This window comes from Phaethon lepturus, unplaced genomic scaffold (genome assembly GCF_000687285.1).
Source record: "Phaethon lepturus isolate BGI_N335 unplaced genomic scaffold, ASM68728v1 scaffold90, whole genome shotgun sequence".
Taxonomy (NCBI): Eukaryota; Metazoa; Chordata; class Aves; order Phaethontiformes; family Phaethontidae; genus Phaethon; species Phaethon lepturus.
Window position 1 is genome coordinate 13,924 of NW_010511165.1, and position 26,165 is coordinate 40,088.

Consider the following 26,165-nt stretch of genomic DNA (forward strand, 5'->3'; position numbering starts at 1 on the left):
CCAACAGGCAAACTTTGAGTCAACAACCACTGATGGTCCCTCAGTGTGTAGAGCAGCTGATTTAAATGCAAAATATTATTTTCCTTGCAGATAAACAGTTTACTGAAACGTTGTTATGCCCACTGTTAGTCTGCAGCTTGCTTTGCACAGCTGTGGCCCCTTGCCATCTGCACCCCACAGGTGCTAGTTCAGTCCAGGATTGCAAGTTCATTACTGGGTCTTCACTACGGAAGCTGTATGCAAGTCACTTCGGTGCTTGGACCGGACTTGGTCCCTGGTATGAATCACAGAGGCTCCTTAGCTATGTCCACAGAGACCTCTAATCTACAGAGAGCTGGCACACAGGTAACTTAGCTCACGGAGATGTCCTGTGATCTGGAACGTGGGAGGCAGCCTGTAAGGTGTTCATACATGCCCTTGTCATGGTTTTCATCAGGCCTCTTATCAGTCTTCCAGTGATATGCGGCAGGCTTCTGACTGGAGAGGGACTTGAGCCTTTTGTAGGAAGGGACAGGGGGAAATATTGATGGATGAAAAGTTAAAGTGCAGCGTAAGGTTGTGGTAAGAGTGCTAAAATACATCACTGCTTTTAGTACAAGTAATGCTTATGCTGTTAACCCCTTACAAGCTCTAGTTTTCCTGAATATTAATTTGACGTAGGATAGAAAATTGTCCTTAAGACAGACAGATCTGTCTGTCTGTGGGTGAAAGAAACAGATAGATATAATGGCTATAGCTTATTGCAGCAAGAGAAAGACAAACAATCTGCATTGCCCAATACATTTAAGTAAATCTAATAGGAGGGTTGAGGAAGATAGCAAGATTAGCTTGACAAAGATTATTTGTTGCTAAACGGACTCTTCAGTGTTTCCCTCAGCCCTGACGTGCACAATGAACTGTTCCACCCAGGGCCTTTCCATTTGCTTCATGGCTCAGTTGATTTTGATGGCTTTATTGTGAAGCAAGATTTATGGAGCCCCAGGAAGGAATAAAATTAAAAACTTCCGTTCCGTGTTCCCACAGAGGAGCCCCCCGTGTCCGCCCATGGTGCTGGTAAATGGGCTGGGTGAGGGATCCTGCTTTCAGGCTCCGTGATCAAACCGTGTCCTCTTTGCGGTCCCTGATGGGAGAAGTGCGAGCGGCTCTGCAGATCCATCCCTCAGGTTCTCTTGCCTTGGGCAGGGAAAACGAGAGCACCTGGCTTCCTAACATCATAAAATGAACTTTAAAATTAGTTGTTTTACAAAATAAAAATGTCTAGATTTTAATTTTTTTCTGTAGGCACTGTCACATTTTTAAGCTCTTCTGGGTAGTGTGGCGGTATTAGCTCAGTGCTTCCAAAGTGCTGAATGGCTCATGGAATAGCATATTCCATCAGCAGGAGTTTTAAGAAAAATGCTGTAAATCATGGGACTTGGGACAGAATCACAGAGGTTTCCACTAGTGTTTCAGAGGTGCAGCTCCTTGTCTCCCCTCTCATCTGCCCCGTAGCTAGATTTTTCAGCCAGAGGACAGCGGTTTTGTGTGAGGGTGGTCATCTGGCCGGCAGGATGCTGTTCCTGCGGGATCCTGCTAGCTGGGTTCATCCTGGAACGGCGCTGGCACTTCCAGCCGGCCATGGCCCTCAAAGGGTTTTCGTTTCATCTGGCGGCAGTGGCTCTGTTGTCAGAAACAAAGAATCCCGATCAGCGCTGAAGGAGCAGATACGCCCTGTGTTTCAACATCTGAAACCAGGCCCATCAATCTGAAACTATTCCCCACTCCCAGTGCCAACAGCTCCATTGATGACTCTGCTCCAGAAAGAAAAGAAATTGCTTTTCCCCTCACTGTAATGTCAGCCCACCATTTGGAGACTCCCCCGCATCTTCCTTTTCATGCTGGAGGTGGTGCACTCATCTCTGTGACCTGCAAGCATCTGCTTCCCGGGTTTTCCGCTTCATTGCATCGCTGTTTAGACACTGCAATGCTCTGTCCCACATACTAATTACTGACTTTTTGCTTCTGAGGAGCTTGATTCATTCTGGCACATTTTCCCACGTGAAACTGGACCTAGGGCCTTGGAAAACATCTTAATGGACATCAGAGTAAGTCTGAGTTTAACCCCAAACTGGCTGCTGTATCTGAGCTAAAAGGCACATCTTTCAGACCATAACTGGCAGTATGAACCTTCCTTGCGTGGAGTGCTTTGCCTCACAGATATCCCTCTGAAACGAGGGCAGTCCTGGCAGAGCCGGGAGTTACTCAGGGAGGGGAGGTGTTTGCACTGGCACCGCTTTATCTCGGCTTTCTTGGCCGTGCTCCGAGTTGATGCTCTTGCTTGTGTGATTGCAGCAGGAGAAAGCTCTGTAAGAAAATGACTTCTGTCTTTTCTCGCTGTAAAGCTCTTTCCATTTCCCACAGGAGCGATGTCTGTCCAGGGCTGGCTACTGCGAGGTACTCAACGGCCTCTGGGAGGACGGACGTCCTCAGCTCCCACCAGCGCTGGTGGCCACTGCGGCGAGGGCAGGCCTTTGCTGCAGAGCGTGTTTGTGGGCTTGTAGTCTACTGAGGCTGCTGGTTTCCTCCAGAGGCTTTTGTTTTGTTCTCCTGCCTCCTTGACAGTGCGGAGGAAAAACGTTGTCACCTTGTGCACCTGCCTGCCCTGAAAAGAGAGCGCTGGTGTGAGGCAGTTTGGGGAGTTCTGGGGTAGATGGGGTTTAGATCAGTTCCTGCTCAGCAGTTCCTGCGCTGCTGCTTGAGTTCATGATTTCAGGACGTTCTTCTACCTCATTGCACACGGAGGGTATTTTTGAAAAGGAGGCTCGGGTATTTGCAGGCTAAGCAGAGACTGCTTTTCCCTGCCCAGGGGAGCTGGCAAACCCAGCTTTTGGGAGAAGGAGAGCTGGTTATGGGGCAGAGGCACAGGGCTGAGGCTTGGGAGAGTTGTGACCATGTCCAGATGTGCAAGGTACATCTTGCGTGCCCTTGTCTGCTCACCGCCTCCCTCTGTACCTCAGTTTCCACACAACCATCAGAGATTAAAACCAGTTTCTTTCCCTTTTCTTTCTCTGCTAGCTTTTAAGCATTTTTGGAGCAGGAAACGTCTCTTACTGTGTTTGGTAACTGATCTTTGAGTAGAAGGGTTTTGTCCTTAGGAGTCCTAAATGCTGCTGGTGTATAAATAAAAGTCATGAATGGCAGCGCGGTGGTGCAGCAGGCGGGAGGGCTCCCCGTCACAGGGGCTGGCCCGGGCGCTCTCTTCTTGCAGTAATTCTACCTGTCAGCCCTGATTAACTCGGAGACTATTTCAAAGGTTTGGCAGGAAGGGAGGATTTCCTTCTTTCCAAAATGAATATATTAATTTCATATTTGTGAAGTGAGCACAGAGAAACAATCCTTGCTCAGCTAACCTTGCAGCAGAGGCTTTCATTTAGGTACTGAAGATAAGTAGATACATTTGACCTCTATGTAATTTAAGACTCTTTCCTTAACCTACCTGCCTGTCCTAAAATAAAAGTCTTGCCTCCTGTTGAACGTGTATTACATCCTGGTGGCTTCAAGCACAGACCTGGGCATGTGATGCAGCCCTCCAAACCTTGTCCTCCGCAGTGTGCTCAGGTCTCAGGCTTCTTTTTAGATGCACCTGATGAATCCGGGCAGCCAGAGTTAATCTTTGCCATAGTCGCCTCTTCATGGCTTAATCTCTTCCCTGCTACCCTTGAGTCACTTTGTAATTTCAGCAGAATTTCACTATAATGTATTGGGTTCCCAGCTTAGCCTGATGTCTGTTTTTGTGCCTTTGGCATGTGAGAGATTGATTGATTGATTGATTTATACACCGAATGAAACTATTGGTGCTGGCTAAATTTTTGCAATTTTGTAACATTTGACAAATACAGGAATGGAAAACCCGGAATGAAACTTGCCAGAACTTTCTTTTTTCCTTCCTTTTCTACCAAGAGACCTGGTTGAACCTTTTTTAATTCCAACCATCAAATGTATTTTGATAAAATTTAAGAAGTTTTCATAATCTTTCCTGTGTTTTCCAGTATTTCCAGTATTTTCCTGCTAATAATATTTGTATTTAAAGCTCTAACTGTGGGCAATTACCAAGTACTCCTATTTTTACTGTATTCCAGTTTGGATCATTACATTTTGCAAGCTTTGTTCTCACTCTGTTTCATTTCCATTCAATACAATATTTACTTTATGACCTGTCCTAAAGTATTGTGCGCTTAGTGAGAGTGCCCTTGTGCTCTACCCCAGAACAGGCTGCCTTTTGATGATCAGTGAAGCTTTTGGTGATGTATAAAATACTCATCTGTTTCATGGGGTTGCTCTGAATCATCCTTGTTAAATTTAAGGGTACAAAAAGCATGTCTCACCTCAACTGCATTGAAATTAGATTAAGAGTCACAGGATTAGCTCTTCTGCAGTTTCAATGTGCTTATTGGTTTGGGGCCTGTGGGGCTTTAAGCATATAAAGAAGATTTCTGCCGGTGCATGGGTTATGGAGGGAAGCAGGGCGCTGCTGGAGGCAGTTTGCCCGTTGGGCAGAACTGACCATTACCGTCCCGGCGGGTTGCTGAAGGTGCTGGGAGGAGCTGCCTCCTGCGGGCTCTGCTCTGCTCCTGCCGCCCCTTCCCTGCACCCAGCTCTGCCCCTCTCCTCCCCAGCCTGCCATCGGCTCTGTCCCCAAATCCCATCGTCCCTTTGCTGGAACCAGCTGGGAACTCTTTGGCTTTCTACCCAAATCTCCTTCCTGCATCCTGAAGCGCCATGTCCAACTCCCTGCTTGATGGGCTTCAGTGTTCACCAAGTACGATCTGACATCAACTTGTCCGGAAAATATTGCACTTGCATTCTTAAGAAAAAAATATCATGAGATCAACAATTTCAGTGTGAGTCTGCCTGTTGGTAACGGGGGACTGTAAAAATCTCAAGTGAAGCAGGAGTTTGTGCGTTTGGTGCTTTGCTTGGGAGATCATGGAAAAGTGCATGTAAAATATATAAATTTTAAGTTTTTCATAACAAGTGTAAATAGCAAAAGTGAAGAAACCCCACTCTTGTTTAATTGCAATACTGGGCTTACAGGTACATTTACAGCTGGAAAATACTGTTAATTCATCAGATGAAGATACCAAAGTTAATTTTTCACCCTCATTAAGAACACAGAGAAGTAAAATTCTGTGTGGGTCTCCACTGTCCTTAACTTAACTGGGGGTTGCACACGCTCAGTATCACGTAGGACCCCAAGGCTGAAGATACTGTGTAAGGTTTTTCCACATACTAAAAACATGTGGACTTTTTCCTTCTAGGTCCTCCATCTGCTCCCCAGAACCTGATTTCCAATGTCAATGAGACATCGGTGAACTTGGAGTGGAGCCCCCCGCAGAACAAAGGTGGTCGGGAAGATATCTCGTACAATGTGGTATGCAAGAGGTGCGGCGCCGGCGACCTCAGCCGCTGCCGGTCCTGTGGCAGCGGTGTGCACTTCAGCCCCCAGCAGAACGGCTTGAAAACCACCAAAGTCTCCATTACTGACCTCCTGGCACACACTAACTACACCTTTGAAGTCTGGGCGGTGAATGGAGTGTCCAAGCAAAATCCCAGCCAGGACCAAGCTGTGTCAGTCACTGTGACAACTAACCAAGCTGGTAGGAACCTAAACACAAATTCTCTTCCTCTCTTTTCTGCCTGTTTTTTAGGAAAGCTGTGATTTCCATTACATTTAGCATTAGCAAATGAATGCAGGGACCCCTAAGATGCAGAACTGGGTCAAACCCTTATTTTCTGGTTATTTATGTGGATAGTTTAAATTCCTTAGAGCTAGAAAAACAGGAGGATTTTACTGCTGTAGCTGGGAGCAGAGCTCTGCTGCAGCACGCTGTGAGGACACGGGGAGGCATTCTGCAGAAGCAGAGCAGCCCAGCTGGCCTGGGCAACGCGAGGGGACGGAGCCAGGGGAGCCCTGCACATGGACACGAATATGCCCTTGGTGTTTACAGAGGGCAAAATACGCACTCGGAGAGCACAGGATTGTGCTTCTGCTCTCTCTCCAAAAAGACTGGATGTGTAAGATTCAAAAAGAGGGATGAGCTGGTGCTCCTTAGCCTGCTCCCTCTCCTCTCCCTGCAAAGTCAGTTAGATTCTGTTCCATTGTTAAATAAATACCTCCTTAACCTGCTGCTAACGACGTTTCAATTGATCAGAGCTGGCATTACTTTAGAAATCCTGTATGAGCTTTCATCTTCCTGCTGGCTGATTTTTGCATTTCATTCATCCAGGAGAGTGAAATACTATTTCTGTTTATACCTGATTATTTCGGATACCCTAGGCAGTTCTACTTTTTTCAGTTCCCTGTGCTTGACCTAGTAAAGGCTGCTGCAGCAGATTGTGGTTTAATTTTGATGAGCATTCGTATGATTTTTTTTCTTTAATTACATGAAAGCATTTCTTTTGCAGCTAGCTAGGGTTTTAAGCACAGGGTTCCAGTTGCATGTTTAATTTAATGCACAAAATCATATACCTTTGAATATGACACTCTTCTATATGCAAATTAGATACCTAGACTGTCAGACTGGCTACAAGACTGTCAAACCTGTTATCTAATCGCTCACAGCTCTGATTGCCTTCAGGTCCCACAGATGTTGCAGGCATTCAGCACCTTAGAGCGTAGCTTACAGGGTTATAATTTATCGTTAGACTTACGGTGTATGGGACAATATTAATGTTGTATATTTTGATAGCACTGGACTATATAAATATTTTGAATTATGGTTCCTAGTAGATGCATGTGAAAAATAGGTATGCATAGTCTAAATCTACAAATTTTAGCTGTAGTCCAGAACACTTTGATATTAAGAGTGAGAGATACACTCAGTTTTGCAGTGGCAGTTACAAGCAAAATTGTTAAGTCCACACTGAAGCACCTTTGCAAATGTGGTCCAGTGTTTTTTGTTCTTTAAACATACAGTTGACAGTATCCCTTTTAAATTATGATTCAAAAATTCAAACTACTGCTTTACCTAGTGAGAAGAAGACTAATAGAGAACAGGGGCTGTTACACAGTCTTGGCAGAAAGCTGCAGGAGAATGCTGTCATACGCTATATGAAAAGAGAAGATTGAAAACAGCAGCAGGGACAGTGGTTTTGTGCTGTGAATGCCTAGCAAAGAGAGTATTTCTGACTGATTTTGGCATGTGTAAGGATTAGTGGATGCATATATGCATGAATAAGTGAGTGGGATCCATCTACCGTGTGAAAATTCTACCATCTTATGCTTTAATATGCAAACCGAAATCTGATTGAATATGCAAATAAGAATTGATTTTGTTTATTATCCATGAGTAGCAGTTCTTCACATCAGGAAATTTGTATTTTTCCCAACATACCCAATTATGAAACATGCCCAGTCTATCAAACGCTTCAGAGGACTGGAGAAAACTGTACTGGTGCAAATGAAAATTAACTCCAAGGTGCCGGAGTTCTCCCGTTGTCATACAACTTTGTGTATTCTGCTGCACAGAAGATCTAAATAGAAATGTGTGGCCTAAACCTACAGATCTCAACTGACATAAATAGTCCTTACATGTGCAAATAATCCCATTGATTTCAGTGAAAATGCTTGCTCCAGTAAAGGTTTGTAAAGTTGGACCTTTGGGTTTTAGAAGTTCTGATCTGTTGAAGCATTGTAAGTTGTGTCTGGGGTGCATTAAAATTCTTGTGCCACTCATTTTATTTCACTTTATTTCATTATAAAGGAATCATGTCATGATAGAGCACTGCCACAGGCTTGGTTTTGATCTTGCACCTTTCTTACAATAATGTAAAGCTACCTTGCTTTCTTTGCAGCAATTTCTAAATTGAGATTAGAGCCAAACTCCTCCTTTAATAACACTCTCTCACTGCTTTGCTAATAAAAATGAAACTGCCAACACTGAAAATCTGTAAACGACTTGGGTTTGCTATCTATGCTTGTGCTTTCCAACGTTTGATAGGGAAAAAAAAAAGTTGCTAATGTGGTTCTTCAGTTCTTTAGATATGAGGCAATGCTTTTGGGTCACATTCTGGGCATTTTGCTGGAATTGTTTGCAAGAGGTGCTTCTTTGAGTTAAGTTCAGTAGGGTTGATAAGTATGCAAGGGACCAGGAAATCCTCCCTCTCAACAGCAGTCTCAAATTGACCTTCCAAATATGCAGCTGTACATTCTGATGAAAATATACAGAAATTTTAGAACGCAGTTTTTGATGTCAGAATCAGAAATCCAAATATTTGTATGTTTGCTTACATTGGTGCCAGCCCCTCTAGAAGGCATGCGTTTGGAGACAGATGGAAAGCAATGAGAAATCAGCACAAAATTGAAGAAAGGTGTTGCAATGACATAAAAGATGCAGTTGAAAGGCACAGGTGGCTTTTTGTTTGCTTTTGCCATTTTACTCCTGGAGATAATGAAATGAGGTAGTTTACTTTCCTTCTTTGTTTAGAAACTCTTTTCCGTTTCCAATACTGTAGAAAAATGTTTAAATGAAAATAAGCTTTTGCCATTCAAAGTAGGATCGAAAAGCATTTGAAAAAGTATTTTTTCTGCTTCCTTTGAAAAGGTCCTAGTTTTTATAGCTTCTTTTTTCAAAAGAGAGAAGCCACATTTCAGACTTTGAACCAAGTAAAATTTCTATCTCCTAGTGAAATACTTCAGTGTTGTGACATTTTAAGAATTTTGAGTGGTGAATTCAGCTCGCTCTTCTTACATGTTCTGTATAGTAAATTTTTTTAGTTTTTTGAGATGGGACCCACCACTCTTTTCCCATATAAGATTAAAAAGAAATTTAAAAAACAAAGGATGGAACACTGAGCTGTTGAAACTTGCAGCCAGCACCCTTATCACAATGAGTACTGGGAAGTGCTGCTGGTATTAAGGGTCTCCACCAGCAGTGGTGACTTTTGTGGCTTTCTGGTTTTGATTAAATGAAATCAGCACTTTGTCCATCTTTTAAAAACATGAAATGACTTGTGGAAGAGATGCAAACCAGCAATTCTTTTGCGATGCTGCTGGGAGAAGCTAATTTCAGTGAGAAACTCTACCAGGCAGTTGACTGAATAGCTCAAAAAAATCTGGGTGCTTTTTTTTTTTTTTCTGCTCAGGGTAATGCTGTGAAGCTGTTCAAAATTAAAAGTAAATCTCTCAATAAAGAGACCTTGTTCACAGCAAGCACGAAGCTTTTGGTTTTTTTGAAGGGCGCTGAACAGTTTATATTTTTGTTAAAGATTACAGCCGAGCTGTTTAGTCTCCACCCGGCCAGCCAGCTTCACCGGTAAGCTCGTCTGTGTGCCCGTCCGAGGGGGCAGCGCCGCAAGGGCACGCTTTGGCAGGGATGCTAAAGGCGTTCGTAAGGCAGGGCAGCGGCGGGGAGAGCCTTCACAAGCTCTAAATGAGATTTAAAATCCAAACTAATTCTGCTGCTTGCTTTCCGCCCTTCTTTTTGTTTGCCTTTTGTGAGGGATGTGTGTCCTCGCTCCTTTGCTTGTTGGAGTTAAAACGGTTGGTATTTCTGAATGAACAGACTGCCTGGTGATTCGTTACCTTGTTAGGTTACCTTGGGCTCGGTGTTTCCTTACGTGGACCAGCACAGCTGGATGGAGGCAGGATGTGCTAATTAGGATGAAAATACAGTATAAATAAATAAATTTACTCTTTCTCCCATTGCATCGGACTGGATGTTTTCAAGCTGCCTGTGCTCAGGATCAAGAACTGATCCTTCTTATGAATATCTCAGTCTCTCTGCCCCATTTTTCCCTCTTTCTGTTCTCATTCCTCTCCCCGGCTGCTTTCTCTCAGCGATCCCGCACACCTTGCCTGTCTAGCTGTCTGTTCGCCTGTCTGAAAGCCGCTTCGTCTCGACAGCAGCGTGGTGTGGCTGGCTGTGCTGCAGTCCTTCCCCCCGCCTTCCGCATGCTCCCCCGGTCCCTCACCGTCACTCAGAGCCTGCGGTTGTTCGGTATCCATTTCCAGGCAGCAACGAAAATGGGTCACGGTGCCATCAGGACTCCAGCACCGCCGAGAAGACCCGTGTGAATTGAGGATTCTTCTGCGACAGGCTGCAGTTGTGGTGGCCAAACTGTCATGAACCCAAAATACCGACATTCGGGGCAGGGAAGGAAAATGTCAACTGTTACTCAGTTTTATTTAGCCTTTAGGTTTGTTTGTTATGTTCTTAATTCCATTACAAAAAGGATAAAAAAAACCTGACAGATCCTGATCCTTTGAGGATGATTGTGTTTTAAGTTAGAGTGTTTTTAGTTTAGGTGGCGGGGGGGGAAGAAGTGAAAGTTATTTGCTTCCAGATGACTCACAAGTTCTGCTGGACTTTTTGTAGGGGAATTACATATTCCTATTTTGCACTTCGGTGGGTCTTCTTTGAAAGCCCACGTTTCCTTTCAAATACTGATTAGCATTCCTCATGTGTTGTACAGAACAGCACAGAAAATGCGTATAAGGTCTTGCATTCTGCCAAGCGTGGTTTAGCCTGTGCAGAGCTAAATTTGCAGTCAGTAAAAATTCATGGACATACATTGCCCTTGGTCAGTGTGCACTCTTCATATCGACAAAGTAATAGTTGCTCAGGCACATCAAAAGCAACACATGCCAGGGCCAGGATACCCAAGGTTTTCAGTATTTTCTCTTTCATGTGCTATTTATAACTTATCTATAAAGAATTGCTCTGTAGTGAGACATCAAAAGACATTGTTAAGTAGATTTCAGTCACAGAGCTTTCTTTAGGTGACTGCATGAATACCCTTAAACTACTACCAGAAAATAAAATTAACAGATACCCTGAAGATCGATCGATCCATATGATTCTCTAAACTCTATCATGTTCTTTGAGTATAGTCCTGGTTTCAGTATAAATAACAGTAAATAACTTCTGTTCGGTGAGAGTGAACATAACATTTTTTGATTTTGTCTGTGGTGATATTTATGTACATATTGAGAATCTTATCGATAGGGAGGTGGTAAAAGAAGTTAATTTTGCTTTCAAAAATAGCAAGGACTGTAGTTGTTCAGACTGCTACAGTTTTATGCTCAGCTTTTGTAAAATTTTTCCTTTTTTTAATGCAATCCTGGTGACGAGCTGTTTATTGCTGTGTTGAAACGTAATTTTGAAGGGCTGTGTAACCCCAAGCAAGATGTCATCTCCAAAGAGCCAGGAAAAAAAAAAGCTCCGTGAACTTGAAGACAAGTTCCATCACACAGTCATGTCACAGTTTCACAGACCCTCTAAAATAGCGTAAGTGGGCAAAGCCAGTCATTTTCTGTTCTGACATCACCCTTCCCTAGTGCCTCCTGAGGGCATGGGGAGGCTCGTGCAGGTCAGCTCCCCTTTCGCGGCTGGGTTTTCCAGTCCGGCTCCCCGCCTGGCTCCCTTGGGTGGTGCGGGGACGGGGCAGAGCTGGTGAGGCTTCGGGCGTTGTGGAGGGGCAGGGTTAAGGTGCTGGGACAGGCTGTCACTAGGCGAGTGTTTTGGACCAGTTGGGAAGTGCTGAGATTTGCAGCAAGTTGGACGGCTGGAAGCTGTGAAGGCGGGCGAGTTCGTGCCTCTGCCCCAACAGAGGAGCGAGTGGCACTCCAGATGCTGGGCACAGCAGTACCTGGCTGTAGCCTTCCCAGACACCCAGGAGTCAATTCAATTTTTTATTTTTATTTTTTCTCAAAACACTTGCTACCAGCGTGGTCCCACCCTTTCCAGTTACTTGTTCCCTGCAGCCAAGGGATACAAATAGCCTGTTCCAGGAGTCGTTTCACAGGCACACAAACCCAGGAGGAAACTCGTGCACGTAGCAGGGTGTGTTTAAACAGTCACAGCACCCTGGCCACCCAGTTCCCCACAAGCCTGATTTAAAATAATCTCTTGGCAAACATCTGGATAGATGCCAGATGTCCGGAGCATGGGATGTGTGTGTGATACTCCTAGCTGCTGCATTCTTTTCTCTGTAAAATGTCAGGGTAATGAAAAAGGGGAGTTGCAAGGGGGTGTTTTTATTTTGCTTTAAAGGTGTTTGTACTAAGGATGATGGATCGGCAGCCTCCTTGTTCCTCAAATGGAGCTGTGTCAAGCGTGAATTCAATAAGGAAAGAGATTCAAAACTAGTGAGCAGGGACTTCAGAAAGGGGTGATCGGTGAGCGTGACACCCCGAGTGATTTGTTGCAGCATTTTGCCGGATTCCGGGCTAATTGTATGCAACTTTCTCGTTCTGAATCTAAACCAGTGTGGTTTCTAAGGCTTCACATTTTCTGCTAGACATAAGCAGCAATCCCTCCCCGTAGACACACGTCCCAGCAGAAGCGTTGGGACAAGTTGTCAGCTGTTGCGGGGTTCCGCCTGCTGTAACCGGTGCGGTGACCTGCCAGTCGGTGCAGGACAGGGACCTACCTCGCTCTTCCCTCCCCTTGTTTCTCCGAGGGAGCTGTGTTTTGGCTTTTGCTGTCTGAAGATCTACATGGAAGGCAGTTACCTCGAGGACTTCTGAAGCAAACCAAGTAACGTGTTTTGGGAAACCACAGGCCTTTCAAATATAAACGCAGCGGGAGATGCAGAAAGAAGATAAACGCAAGAAGTTTGGGAATTGCATGGAAAGCAGCAGTTAGGAATACTTCTGAATAGGCAGATTTTGGTGTTGCGTGTGAGATTTCTCAGAGCCTCAGAGATGTCGTGTGTTGACCGCTTCAGATTTCTTCTACTGCACATTTAATTACGTGTGTAAGATAGTGTGTCTGAGTAAGGAGCCTCCAAGCTGGCAGATGCAAGTGGGAGTTTCTTGTTAACAACTCTGTGTTCTTGCTCAGGTTTTAACTGATGGTCTGTAATAAATGCGTACTTATAAGCATACGTGCTCCTGTCTTAAAAACAAAACCGGGAAGACTATTGTTGGGAGGGATTAAATTATTATTATTTTAAGGTAACTACAGCTTTCCACAAAGAAATAATAATTAAAATAACAACTGCCTGCTTGCTGGCAAAGCCGCCTGCACCACCCATTTCCATGAATTTGTATTCAAGGTGGGGGATACAAGTCTTGGTCGGAAGGGAGGAAAAAAAAAAGTGCTTTCTAAAGATCCTTGGTAAATAACCAGCTTCAGGGTTCAGCGAACAGCTTAGACAAGTTGTATGTCAGATAGAGCCAAGAAGTAATTGCAGCATTTAAATAGAAGTTTGGTCACATTTTAAAAAGATCTCATGGTTTGCTATGGAAAAAGGAGGTTAGTTACATATCCTCCTGGGAAAAAAGGCATTTAATTTCAGGACTGGGTAGTGTTGACCATATTTAAATTATATAAATTTACTTTTAGGAGGCATCAAATCAAATTCTGGTCTCAGTGATGTTGGTACAGATGAATAGTTACCAAACTGACAGAGATGAAGATACGGTTCTGCAGCTTTTGTTTGCTCTGGACTATTTAACTGCGCGTTTTCTTTTGCTGGCAGCGCGCTGACATTTCACATTTGTGAAGCTTGCCGTCCAGTCTGAGCGCTTCCCTTAAACAATTGGCAAGGAAATACTTTCATGTGGAAGGAGATTTTGCCCAAGAATGTTTGTGGCTACCAAATGTTTAAGATGGGCTTCTGAATTTTCTAGATTTTTTTTTTTTCAGCTGACTAAATTAATTGGAAAGCAGCCAGAGAAACAGCAGAGTCCAGTCTGTAGTTGAGCAACAATAAAAGGCTTCGGAGAACTTTATCAAAGCTTCCATTAACCCCCTGCTGATGTCCTCAAACAGGCTTTTTTTGAGAGAGTGGAAACACAAAAGCTAGGCTGCACAACTGCCCCTGTGTGTCCATTCAAAGGTTTTAAATCCGCACAGTTACTAATTAAAATGCCATGCAGAGTAGCACAAATAAACATGGCTAGTCCCTGAAGCCCAAAGTTTCTGCACTGGCTCAGAGTTTGGAGGGCAGGATGCTGAGCTGACCCCGAAAGGGCAGGTAAAGCAGCCCCCTTTGGTTCAGATATTCTGTCCTTGTACAAGGAGCTTCAAAATGTGTGTCGAGTCCATCCATATGCATGAAATCATACTCCCAGAATGCCGTCCCAAGGCAGCCTGTTATTTTTATTTCTTTTTCGCGTAGCATTGCGTTGAACCATGAGGACTAAATAGAGCTGTGGCATGCCTGCTGGATCTCTGTAATCAGGTTTGCCAGATTTTGGTGGACATCAAAATGCTGAGCACGCGAGTGAATACTGCTCCTTTCATTGAGAAATGTCACTTCAGATTTATCCCCACGTGTGAACTGGTGTGCAGGGAGCGCTTTATTATTATGGCAGGGCTCCAGTGGGCTTCCCCTCCCAAACAAAGCAGGCGAATGCATAGCCTCTATCTGCATCTCACTTGAAGGATTTCATGGCGTCTCCTTAGATTAAGGTAATCTGCCTTCATTACTAAATTCGAGAACCGGCGTCCCAGAACTCTTAGTAGCGCGCTCCGAGAATGGATTCGGGGTCTCTGAACAGTGGTTTACAGTGGTTTGTAAACTGATAATAACAAAAGTTGATCATGGTTTTGGATTGTGTGTTTTTTTAAATACAGTCTAGAGAGGTGTAGGAAGCTCAAGCATTTGTATTTTATTCCTCTGGTCATTTGGATTTCAAAACATCTCTTATGGAAAACTCCTACTGTTAATTTAAAACTCCTACTGTGAATTTAAAAAAGGCTTTTGTTTCAGCCTTCTGAACTGTTCCTGCAGAATTTATTAGGATTTTTATTCCTGCTATCGAGTTCTATCACCTAGTCTTAAAAAGACGATAGACTGATTCTGATTTTTTTATTAAATACTTCTACTATTCCATAAAATCTCTTTGGTTTTGTCTGTATTAAAATCCATTGAAAGTATCCATGGATTATTACAGACAGAAAAACCCTTAAACTGTAATGTGCTTTGGATATAAATGTCTTTCAGTTCCGTAGATTACTGAAGACTAAAAGGAAAGCACTGAAGTTTTTAATTAGGTTTTTATTATTTTTAATTTTCTACGTGCCATTAATTGGTTCCATCAATAAATAGTAGAATAAGGCAGTTTTGGCACAGGAAAATAAGAAGGTACAGTGGGCTGGGAGAGATGTCATATATGAATTGAGTTTTGTGTGGCATCCATTTATTCTGGCAAACAAATAAAGGCATGATCTCAAGACAACCCACTACAACGGCTTCCTGGGAAGATTGCGCTTGTCTCGATAACATACTGCGTTCTTTAAATCTGTCCTCTGAATCGGCCTCAATTTATCTTCCTTAGCATAAAAGGGAATGCAGATGGAATGGCTGCAGCCTCCCTTCTAGTTTATCAGGACATTGTGCATGCACATAAATAAGACAGAAAGCGACTGGAATACGTGAGTGGCTGAGTGTTAAATCCTGTGTTTTTCAAGCTCCCCAGGCGCTCTGGGGCAGGGTGGCCAAGGGGGCTTCTGTAGGAGCTGCAGAGATCTGTGGGCTCTGCGTCGTACTTCAGACGTGATGCGCAGACCCAGCGGTGCCTTTCCAAGAGCGTTCCAGCCGTTTGCTTTCGCTGCTGCCTATGCTGAAGGTTAAAACTGCAATTATGCAAGTACTGGGAAGAACTGGTTTGAAGAGAGTGGACTGGGCTCAAAGGGAGACTTCTTTAGCACCGCTTGCAGATGTGGCATTTTTCTTTAATTAGAGACTATTTTTATTGATATTTGTTAACACCAAAAAGCTGCGAACATCACAGGTTAGAGGGCTCTGCAGCTAGGAGCTTCCTAGCTTATTTTCAGTCTGACATCCTTAAATGGAGGTTACCAGCTTCATCTGGATCAAATGAGAAGATAATAAAAAGTTTGGACCTGCTGATAACAAAACTGAGCTGAAAACAAAGCCATGAACCTTAGATGGAGGAGAGCCATAGCACTAAAAAGTGCTTTGCGTGCTGTTGGAAGAAGAAATGATTTTTGAATGAAGGTTATGTTTTTCCTTGCAGTCCCCATCCTGGGCACTTCTCAGTTCCACCCTGCGGGGACCCTTTGGGGCCCTGGCCTCGGAGGGCAGGAGAGACCTGCCGCAGAGATCTGATGGGGTCAGGGTGGGCTCTCAGTGTCCTTCTGTCTGCTGCGAATCTGGGACTGAAAGTGGAGGTCCAGGCTGGGAATGCAGACCCATCTCTGCGATTGCTGTGCTAATTTGGGTTTATTGTTTTCCCGGGCTTTTGTTTGCCCAGACTGTAGCTCCGTACTCCTCCAGGAAATAAACATGGCTGATTTCTTAGTACAACTCCAAATCCTCATAACCTCAGGAGGTTGATGATTTTTTTTTTTGTTTTAATTTTTATTTTTTCAGGATGGAAATTGTTCAGACTTCGTAATGGCACTTGCATCGCACAGGAAACTTTACCAATTATCTTTCTGACTGTTTTCCACTGAGGCAGCCACCTTTAATATTTAATTGCTTATTCCATTTGGGGTTTTTCTAATTGACACAATTTTTAAATGAATAATGCACTAGTTTTCAGTATCCGGCATAAAACCAAAATAATAAACCCCTTTTATAAGTTTAATTATGTGCCATCTATGATGTAATCAGTTACTGACATCACGTAGATTTGAATTCTAAGGTTTATGTTTCAGGAAACTTAAGACTCTTCCCCAGTTTGTCCCTCATCACCTTTTTTTTTTTTTTCTTTTAGCTGAACAGCAAACTTCAGGTAGCTTTGCTTTTTGCAGCAACGTTGTGTGCAGAATGTAGTTTTCTCTCTCATTGGGTCTGTTAATGATTTTTAATTTCCTGAAGAAATCTTTCCCTTGTGGATGAAGGAAAGGGGACTTAATTCAGTTCCAGTGAGAGGACCTGGTAGAAGAGCTCCGAGCGTGCACATTAGGTGTGCTGCAGTCTGATTCTCTGTGGTACTTTTCCAAAAGCACAGAGTATCTTTTTCTCCTGAAGAAGGGGAGCTTTGATGGGGTATATGGCGGTGACTTGCAGCACCCTGGAAGAACTGAGGATCTCCAAGTGCTGTCAGACCAGTGTCCTTCACAAACTGCTACTAACGTGAGCACAGAAAACCTAAACCTTGATTCGGTCTCGAGAGCTTCTTAACAGCCCAGAGGCAGAGATTATATCATGTTGAATCCATCTAACCTTTGTACAGAAGGTACTTTATCGGGGTTCCAGCTGAACGCTCTGAATATCAACCATAATTAAAATTTATAGGTTGTTCAGCTGAAATGTAAATACGTAAATGCAAATCTTCTGCACCAGGCTCTTCTGTGTGATGGAGCTTAAAGTAAATAAAAGTGAAGTTCCTTAACTTTGGTGACTTTGAAACAATTTGTTAGTCTCAGGTGTTAAGATGGGAAATGTGATTTTTATTGTCAGATGAGTCCTGGGTTTTGATTCTTTTGGGTGCCACAGGGTCAGGAGGGCATGTTTGAGACCCAGCCTGCAGTTGCTGCTGGACCTGTGTATCACGGTTGAAGTAAAATATTTATAATTTTATTATCTTTCCTTCCTCCAAGATTCTGGCCATTCCTGACGTTGGGTGATTGATTTGAGAAACCCAAATGGCGGAGTCTAACTCTCTGCTATTACCATAGCCCTTCAGAAGCCAGGATGAGACAATCTGGCCAAACCTATTTATTAAAATAGTGAAAGCTGCTTTAGCAAAATGAGTCATAACATTTATTTATTTATTTTGTTTAGAAGATACTTCAGTATTTCCAGAACATCTAAGTGGCATATAGGACAGAGGCTTTTATTTGTCTGGCTTTCAAAAAGGCTTTTAAGCAGCTCTTTTTACAAAATCTAGTATTTTTAATGCTGAAAGTAAGTGACAAAGGAAGTTATTTTGCGCGCGCGCACACACACATATATATATATATCATCTAGACTTCCATGTCTGAAGTAAATAAAAAGTAACTGTGTGAGAACCAAGGAGAACAGCATTAGGAGATGTGGTGCCTTGGGTACCAGTTCACACATTGTCCCATCGTGGGTTAAGCTTTACGCCGTAACTGCTGGGGTAACCACGTGCTCAGATGACTTGGTGGTAAGTATGCGAAAGGACCAAGGAGCAGAAATGAAGTTTTCTGTTAGTAGATATAGACATGAGGCACCTGGTGAGAGCTGTCCTTTGCAACGCGAGACAAAGGGTTGTCCCTTTGGGATATTTAATAGAGCAGGGTCAGTATTTTCGGTATTGTTTTATGGATTGTTGATACACTGCTGTAAGTGGTTCAAAAGCTGCACGTGAGAAGTGGTTTGCAGGGCGCAGATACAGCAAGTTATTTCATTGGTCCTGTACCTATGAAGGCCCTACCCGCCTCGTCTGTTGACGCATGAACTGTACACAGACATGTCTTAACTCCTCTGACTGTGGGCAGAAGGGTGGGAAAATGGGAGGAGGAGTAGCTGGATGGTTGCTTGACTGGAGGAAGGGTTTAGAGGATGGGACGGGGTCTCATTTGGGGGCATCTGATGTGTCTTTGAGGATAGCTTTAATTTCCTTGTGGAAGGGGCTGGAGGAGGAGTGAAGGAGGATGTTTTGAAAAGGCAGCTCAGCAGATCCTCCTCCTGCGCAGCAATACAAAGGTGAAGGACAGGCTATTTCTGGGGACACTTGGCTCTGGTGACTGCCTTGGGCTTCCTGGGAGGAGCAGTGCGGTGTGTGGATGAGGTAGAGTTGCCCTGAGGGTATGGTGGTAAGTGGGTCAGATTGCTCCAGGCTACTTATTTTGAGCGGTTGGGGAATGCCCCATTTCCAACATTATTATCTGTTTTAATAACTAGGGGTTATGGTCTCTAATTTCTCATTCTGGCTCCCCCAGAGCCACTGTACCCTGGGGTGCTATACATTGTGTCCCAGCATCAGTGGTTTCTGGTGGTCTGTGCTGGACCAGCATCTGGGAAGTAAGAGGATGATTACAGCAGTGCTTCCCAGAAGCGTTCAACCCAAGTTCGGGTCGTGGGATCCTGCCTCCAAGTGTGACTGGTCCAGGCCCTAAAGGAGGACTCAGAGTTACGGCAATCTTTCTTCATCCGGACTGCGTGGCCCATTTTCTCTGCTTCTCTCAATCCAACATAGTGCAGTTGAGCATCAGTGTCAGCTTCTTTAGGCTACAAAATTTATTGTTGTTTATATTGGGCCAGATTCTAACCTCAACTAGAGGGAAGAGTAACTGCAACGTGACCTGCTTTGTGACCAGCGGCTCCAAACCTGCTCAGGTCAGACAGCTGCTGACTAATTCCCCATCTTAACAAATTGCTTATAGCTCCAGAGTTTCTTAGAGCAATTCACGGCGCTAAGTACGTTCACCCTTCTTGTGTTAATCATTTTAGTTTAAGCGTTTAGAAATATTTCGGTGCTGGTTTTTTAAAGTGGTTGTAATGTTCAGACAGATTTTTATAAATTGCCTTCCAACGAAAGACTTGTTTTCCTGTTTGTATTAAACTGGCATTCATACATACAGGAAATACACAGTATTCTGCCATGTTTCTGTTGGCAACTATTAAGTTATCCTTGTCAGAACATGCCAACAGGATTTCTTAGCAAGCTAGCAGAAAGAAAACAAGCAGTTCTCAGACTAAACAGACCCCATGCTTGAGTTGTAATACAGATCTCTTGCTAGATTCTGTAGTCTTTTGGTTTAAGGCAATCTTTGGGATTGCAAGTTGCAGATTCAGATCTTTGGAGTTACTCCAGACCTGCATTGCATTAGCTGACGTCATTATTTGGCCTTCAGAATTGTAAGGCCAGTACCTGAAAATAACATATTGCTGTCAAGGGCTGTTCCTCAGAAATTAATAGCCAGAACGAGCCATCTCCTGGGTGTGCAAAATCTTCTTTGTCACCCCTGTCTCATTGCCGTTTTTGATGTAAACCACAGGGAACTGTGGTTAGACCTCAGCCACTATAATGGGTTTGATCTAAATTAGAGCAGTTCTGGTATGCTGAACTAGTCTGTGCTAAAACTGACACACAACTGGACGTGCAACCCAGAAAATACACAGGCTCTTTGTGGATGCTCAGCAGCTACTGCATGTCTCCAAGAACTGAAGCTGGAGTAGGGTGGTAAAAATACAGCACTCTAATAATCCTCAACTACTACTATTTGTTGCTGCTAACAGCCTGGGTTTTCCTTCAAGCTTTTGATTTGATGCAAGTCAGAGCCAGCTTTTGTGGTTTGGCAAGATTTGCAGCACAGGTTCTTTTGGGAGAGGCAAGAAATGAAAACTTTGAAACAGAGGAAATGTTTAAAACATAATAATCCTGTGTTAACAGTGTTTAAAATCTCATTTTCTAGCCCCTTTCTTTATGAGCACATCATTACAAACATAACTGAAGTGAGCTAGTCCCTCGGTTCGAGAGCTTGTCACTTGTTTTTCTCAGAGCGCTTTGGCAGTGACTGGGTTGTGGAGCCTGCAAAGGAAGGGAAGACCACTTGTGCCTGTCATTTGGGGATGAAGGTGTCCTATGAGGCTATCCTGTGGCTGAGCTGGTGCTTTTCCTGAGCAGTGTAATTTCTAGTAACAAGGAGGGAGAGTTCAGATCAGAAGTATTATGGCTGACTGAAGGGATTGAGAGAAGGCGGCCAAGCTCAGTTGTCACTCCGCTTCGTCTTACGTCGGCCAGGATTTTCAAGTGTGGGTGGATGACCTTGGGCGCTCTACTCCAGTGGCGTAGATTTAAAATCTTTGCTTTAAATGCTAAAGCTTGGAAATGCTGGCCTGAATCTTGGCGTGTCTCCGTTTCCAAGCTGGGAGGTGTTCCTTGCCAGTCGTCATTCCTGGGAGAGGGAGAGGCAGACGGTGGGAAGACAGAGGACTTGGGAATGTCTTGGGAGGCTTCCAGTGGCTCGGTTGAGCAACCAGGCCTCTAGATCCTTGTCCAAGTCCTAACCTGGCCCAGTTGTCACTAGTACAAATGTTTGCTCCACTTATACGGAGGGAATAATGAAAAAAAAAAGTATGCATGTGGTTAGTTTTTAAAGTGCACATCCAGCCCACAGACCCTTGCTGGTCCCTGGAAGAAAGGCAGAGCTGTCATGCTGGCAGTGAAGAATGGGAATGCCAAACTCTAGCTCGGTTCTTCAGATGTGCGCAGACGTCTCATCTGCGTGTGCACATAGGTTCGCTTCTGCAAAAGCCTTTCATGCGCTTGTCCTTATGTACACACATGGCTTATACATATGCTATGCATATGTTTTGAAATTTGGCCATGCTAAAATGCCATTTGCCAGGAGTATGCGGAGCACAGGGGTGGCGTTACTCGGACACGGGAGCATTTCTGCCTGGACAAGAGAGAGGAGCAGGTAAAAAGCCCAAGGAACCGACGGGAAGCAGAACTGAACACCAACGTTTTAGGAAAGAGCAGAACTGCTTTCTTTTTCATTTGTTCTGGTACATGTGACCGAACAGGGCTGGATACTCCTCCCGTCGCTTGACTTGAAATCAGTGCGACAGCTAGTAGAGGAAGTTGCTCTCTTACATAAATAAGATTACCAGAGTCTGGCCTGGAGAATGTTGCCTTCAGAAATCATTAAAAACATATTTGATCCTCTGTGTTGTATATCCTTGTCTTTCTGTGAGATTATTTGATAATATAATACACAAAATCCCATGTAAAACCCCACAATAGTACAAGGTAAATATTCAAAGAGAAAACCTGAAATGTGCCAGGTTCCCTTAAACGTGTTTATTCCCATTTAAGACAAGATCTTTTATTCTCTTGTTTTGATTTCTAAGAGCACTTTTCTTCAGCGTTAGATTCTCACAAATTTTCTTTGTTTTAAGTAATTTATAATGAAGCAGGCTTTTAGTATCTACCCTGGAAGGTAAAAACCCTTAATCACAGTAACATCATTAGTGCTTTCAAGCATTTAATTTTGATGCTTGACAAAGCGCATAGCCATTGATAAGAACAAATAAGTGTTGTTGTGTGCAATTGAGGGAAAAAAGAAAAGCATGAAAACCCCTAAGCTCCAAGTAATTAAATTTAAATATGTTATTTGAATTTAGCTGAGATAATGTACAAAGTGTGGGTATATTTTTCAATCAGTGAAAGACCCCTTGAGTAAACATGATCCATTTAAATTCAAATCATGGGGAGTGGAAAGTAAACCCTGCTGTGGTTAAGAAGGCATCTTCACTAAAACACTGGGCATTGTGTATCTTTGATATCCGAGTACTCATGTGTTGTAGTTTTATAAAGGGCTGTTTTCACTCACGGATGCCTACATGCCAGAGACTTTATTGCATCTATTTATTTCCCTTTTTTTCCCTCTACTCCCCCCCTAATTTGAACCAGTAATGAAAAACTGACACTCTGCTTCTGCCATCCTTTAAAGTGCCTCAAAACTGTTACAGTTCAGCACTTATTAGCCTTGGGATATGGCTTTATGGCGTTTGGGTGAAGTTTTTGTGGTACATCTGTGCTTGCTCGCTCTCTGTAGGCCGCAAGCTCCGAACTGCAGTAATAAAACTACTAGTAGGTGTTTAATTGTAGGTTATTGAGGAAGTAGATAAAAGAAAATTGCAGCATTCACATCAGTAGGGAGTGGGGTTTTTCGGGGAGAGGAACCGCTGAGCTTTGAACTAGGGAAAGTTACACTTGGTGCTTTTGTTCAAGGGGACTCCGTTTTAGACACCAAAATACCTCGTCATTCTTCCCTGTGAAATGGGCTGCTCTGGTAGAATTGGCGCTTGGTATGTACACTCTGTGCATGTGTGGCAGGAAAACTTGCTGTTGTAAGTGATGGTGATGGAGAAACAAGTTTTTGCTTAGTATTCCTTTCTAAATATCAAGGAGTAGGGAGGAGGGAAGTGCAAAGGTGAAAGAAAAAGTGATCTCCCACTCTCTTCCGAAAGTATTACGTGATCTTACTGCAAACGTCTTAATTGTGTACAGTATTCTTTTTGGTCAAGCTGTCCTCACTATGTTTTGTGTAGGACTGTGTGTATATAATGAACAGTTAGCCCAAGCACATGTAGGAGAAGATTCTGTCTTTTATTCTGCTCATGATCAAAGCATCATTTTACAACCTGTTACATGTTTATCTTCAGATCACCTCTATGAGGCAACTTAAGGGCAAAATGGAGAAGAGCAAAGAATGTCAATATTCTGCAGAAGCTCACCCAGAAGGCTGTGACTGCTGCCCACATTGCCATGATGAGCTGGCAGTGGTGATGTCCTCTTTGTCCTGGACTCTACTGACCAAACTTTTAACACCCTTTTAGTAATATATTATGTCCAAGGAGACCCAGACCTGTTGTGCTTCCGGAGGTCCAGCCTTTCAACTGCTTAGGTCAGCTGGTGGATCCTGGAAAACAAGGAAACAAATAAACCTGATTTGTAGGGCTATTTGCAGAAAGAAGAGAGAATTGGTAATGGAGGATTTTATTCATGCAGTGGGATAACTGTAGTACTCACTGTGGTTACTGAGCCCAGTTCCTCAAGGTCCACAGAGTTGCAGGTCACCGTCCTGTTGCGTGGATGGTTATAGGTCCGTGCTGCAGAGACGCCAAAGGGCTCCTGGGCAGCCTCTTGCAGTTTTGGTGCTTCATCCTGTAGTTGGACTGGAGCACTCTTAGGATTTCTGTATAGCATATGGAGAGGCGGGATATACAGTCAACACAAAACAACTCAGAAACAAATTGCTCATCTGCAGAATACAGGACAAAAGAAGAGATTAGAAGTTAAGTAAGGTGAATTTGCGTATAAAGGACAGGAAGGAAAAAATAGGGCCATTCTTACAATTGTAATCGAAAGGAGTAACAAAGGAATTGATGTACAAGTCCTCTTCGTGTCCTGGAGGCCAGGAGCAGGTTATTTATTCTGGTATGGTGTAGTGCCTGAGATCAACTGTCCGTTTTTGAGAGACATAAGAAAGCACTTGTTCAACTATAGAAAGCTAAGCATCTTTCACAAGAAAGGGTAGTAAATATATATTCTGCTGCTGCAAATAGGCATTTTACAACAGAGAAGAAACGTGTTTTCATACAGCACTTACCAGCCCAATATTGAAGGACTCGCTAAATTCCAATATAAATGCCTGCAGAAATGAAATGGGAAACCAAGGAGGTTAAAAAGAGGATAAAGGAAAGAAAGTGAACTTTCTCTCTACAATTCTTGAGGTCAGACCAGCCTAAGTGACAGGTTGTCAGTAAAAAGAATTGCCTGTCTGCCCTGCACGAGGCACCGATTAACTAAGCAGATTTCGCTCTGGTTGGTGTATCAGTAATGTCGTGCGCATGTGTGTTTTAGGGTAACAAATCTGATTTCTAATTTATCAGCTGAGCAGCATTCTTACTGCAAAGGGGAAGAAAAAAAAGTCTGGTCCTCTGCTGAGGAACTGAGAGGTTGTTAAGCAGGTTCTCAGTCATGCCGCAGTCATAACTTGATGGAGCACACCTGGATCCTCCCTGTTGGCTGTGTTTATAGTCTCCTCTGTCATCTGGTATTTGCCTTTGCGTGTGGGAGACAGACAAGGAAAAAGAGAGAAAGGTTCTGGAGGCATTTCTAACAGAGATGCCAAACTGTCAAATAGTAAACCGGGAAGCAGCTCCCTGATGGTTTCACATCAAGAGGAGACACCCTTTTGTGACTGTGCGGCGTCTACCGGTTATTTTCACTTCCATCAGAACTGTCTGATATGGTCAAGTAGGTTTCAGGCTTTCAACATTCAATTTTCCTTTCATTTATTGTGGTTGGTTTTATTTATTTGTCGTTCTTGGTAGTTTTCAAGGATACATGCTTCAAGAATACTTTTTACTCTTAACGTTTTCATGGATCGTCATCCCAAAGTTAAGGGTAGAAAAAAAAACAAAAAGAAAGGGAAAGGGGGGAAAAAAGAGCAACATGGCTACAGCTTCAGGGGACAAAAGAAGAAATATATCCAATTTAGGAAGACCTCTAATCTCTGGTTATACAGGACAGCTTTGTTAGATAAGATTAAAAATTTCATGAATGTCCCTTTTTATCTCTGGAGACTCCGCCATTTATACCAGCTATTGTCAGCATCAAAAGAGCTTGATAACAGCTGGCTAGAGACGTGACCACACAGCAACACAACAGCAAGAAAGGGGCAGCCGGGTTCATAAATCTTCAGAAAACCCGTTCCCCCAGCGCAGCCATGAATCTGCTGCTATCACAGTCAAAGGGAGAATGCATTGTCCTCCAGCCAGCCAAAAACCTGAACTTCAGCATTAGCAGGGGCTCTATTGAAAGTGTAGGGTGCACAATGAGATGTTTTCCATTATCTTCTTCATTGCAGCCCTTATTACTGCACACAGATACAGTTTAAAGGATCTTTGAGTTTAGCTTGTTGCTAGGTAGAGTTTTTCCAAAAATCACGCAGCCCATAGCCTTGGCAGCGTAATCCTGCTTTTTTTATTAATCGCATCAATATAGCGCCACATGGGACAGGGTCAGATGATGCCCGTTTGGTACACAACGGACCAATCTCTGGTGTCTTCTGGCTGGGAAGGAGCTCTCAAAGTCAGAATCTGGCCCTTGGGCGCTGAGCTTCCCCACTCTCCGGGCACTGCTCACAGACTCGGGCACAAGCAGGGCAAGTTAGGAAGCACATACTGGCTCAGACTCCTGAAATACAAGTTTCCTGGTATTGGAAATGAATGAAGGGAAGGTCCAAATTCATAGGTGTTCAGCTTTATTCTGGTCTTACTTAATTCAATGGCAATATTTTCTCAGCTTTAGAGAAAGATTGGTCCCTCAGAAATTTCATATTTCCTGTAAAGCAAATAGCTAACGAAGTAACAGCAGTTAATTTTAGGAGGTGGAAGAAGAGAATCGCTGTGGACCAAAAGAAAAGTACGAGTCTGTGCACTGTGCCTAACAAAGGACAAAAATAAAGCAGAATCATTTAGTAACTTAGCCTTTTATGGAGTTTGTACCTGGGTGTCACAAACATTGCAGTGTTTAGACAATTGTATTGTTACTTCAAAATCCTCCTATCTAATATTGCCCAGAATCCAAGAACAAGCTTTATTAGAGAGGATTAAATGCAATTTTATTAGAGAAAACAGGAAAAATACTTAACGCTTCTAACCCCCACCCCTGCAAGAAAAACAGTTTCTCAAAGTGCTTATGTTGTGAAAGCTATGATTAAAAATATATGCTCCTAATTAAAACTAAATCATTGCTTATAATTTTTTTTTTCTTCTGG

At 43.4% G+C, this 26,165-nt stretch overlaps 1 protein-coding gene across 1 annotated transcript in view; it reads left to right on the top strand.

The window, feature by feature from the left end:
* EPHA4 (EPH receptor A4) overlaps positions 1-26,165 on the top strand; it is a gene marked incomplete at its 5' end in the record, with an annotated part of 62,053 nt that overhangs the window by 10,014 nt on the left and 25,874 nt on the right. The window contains one exon of the mRNA XM_010283015.1: positions 5,298-5,636. Coding sequence (XP_010281317.1) covers positions 5,298-5,636 — 339 coding nt within the window. The remainder of the gene's footprint in view (positions 1-5,297; positions 5,637-26,165) is intronic.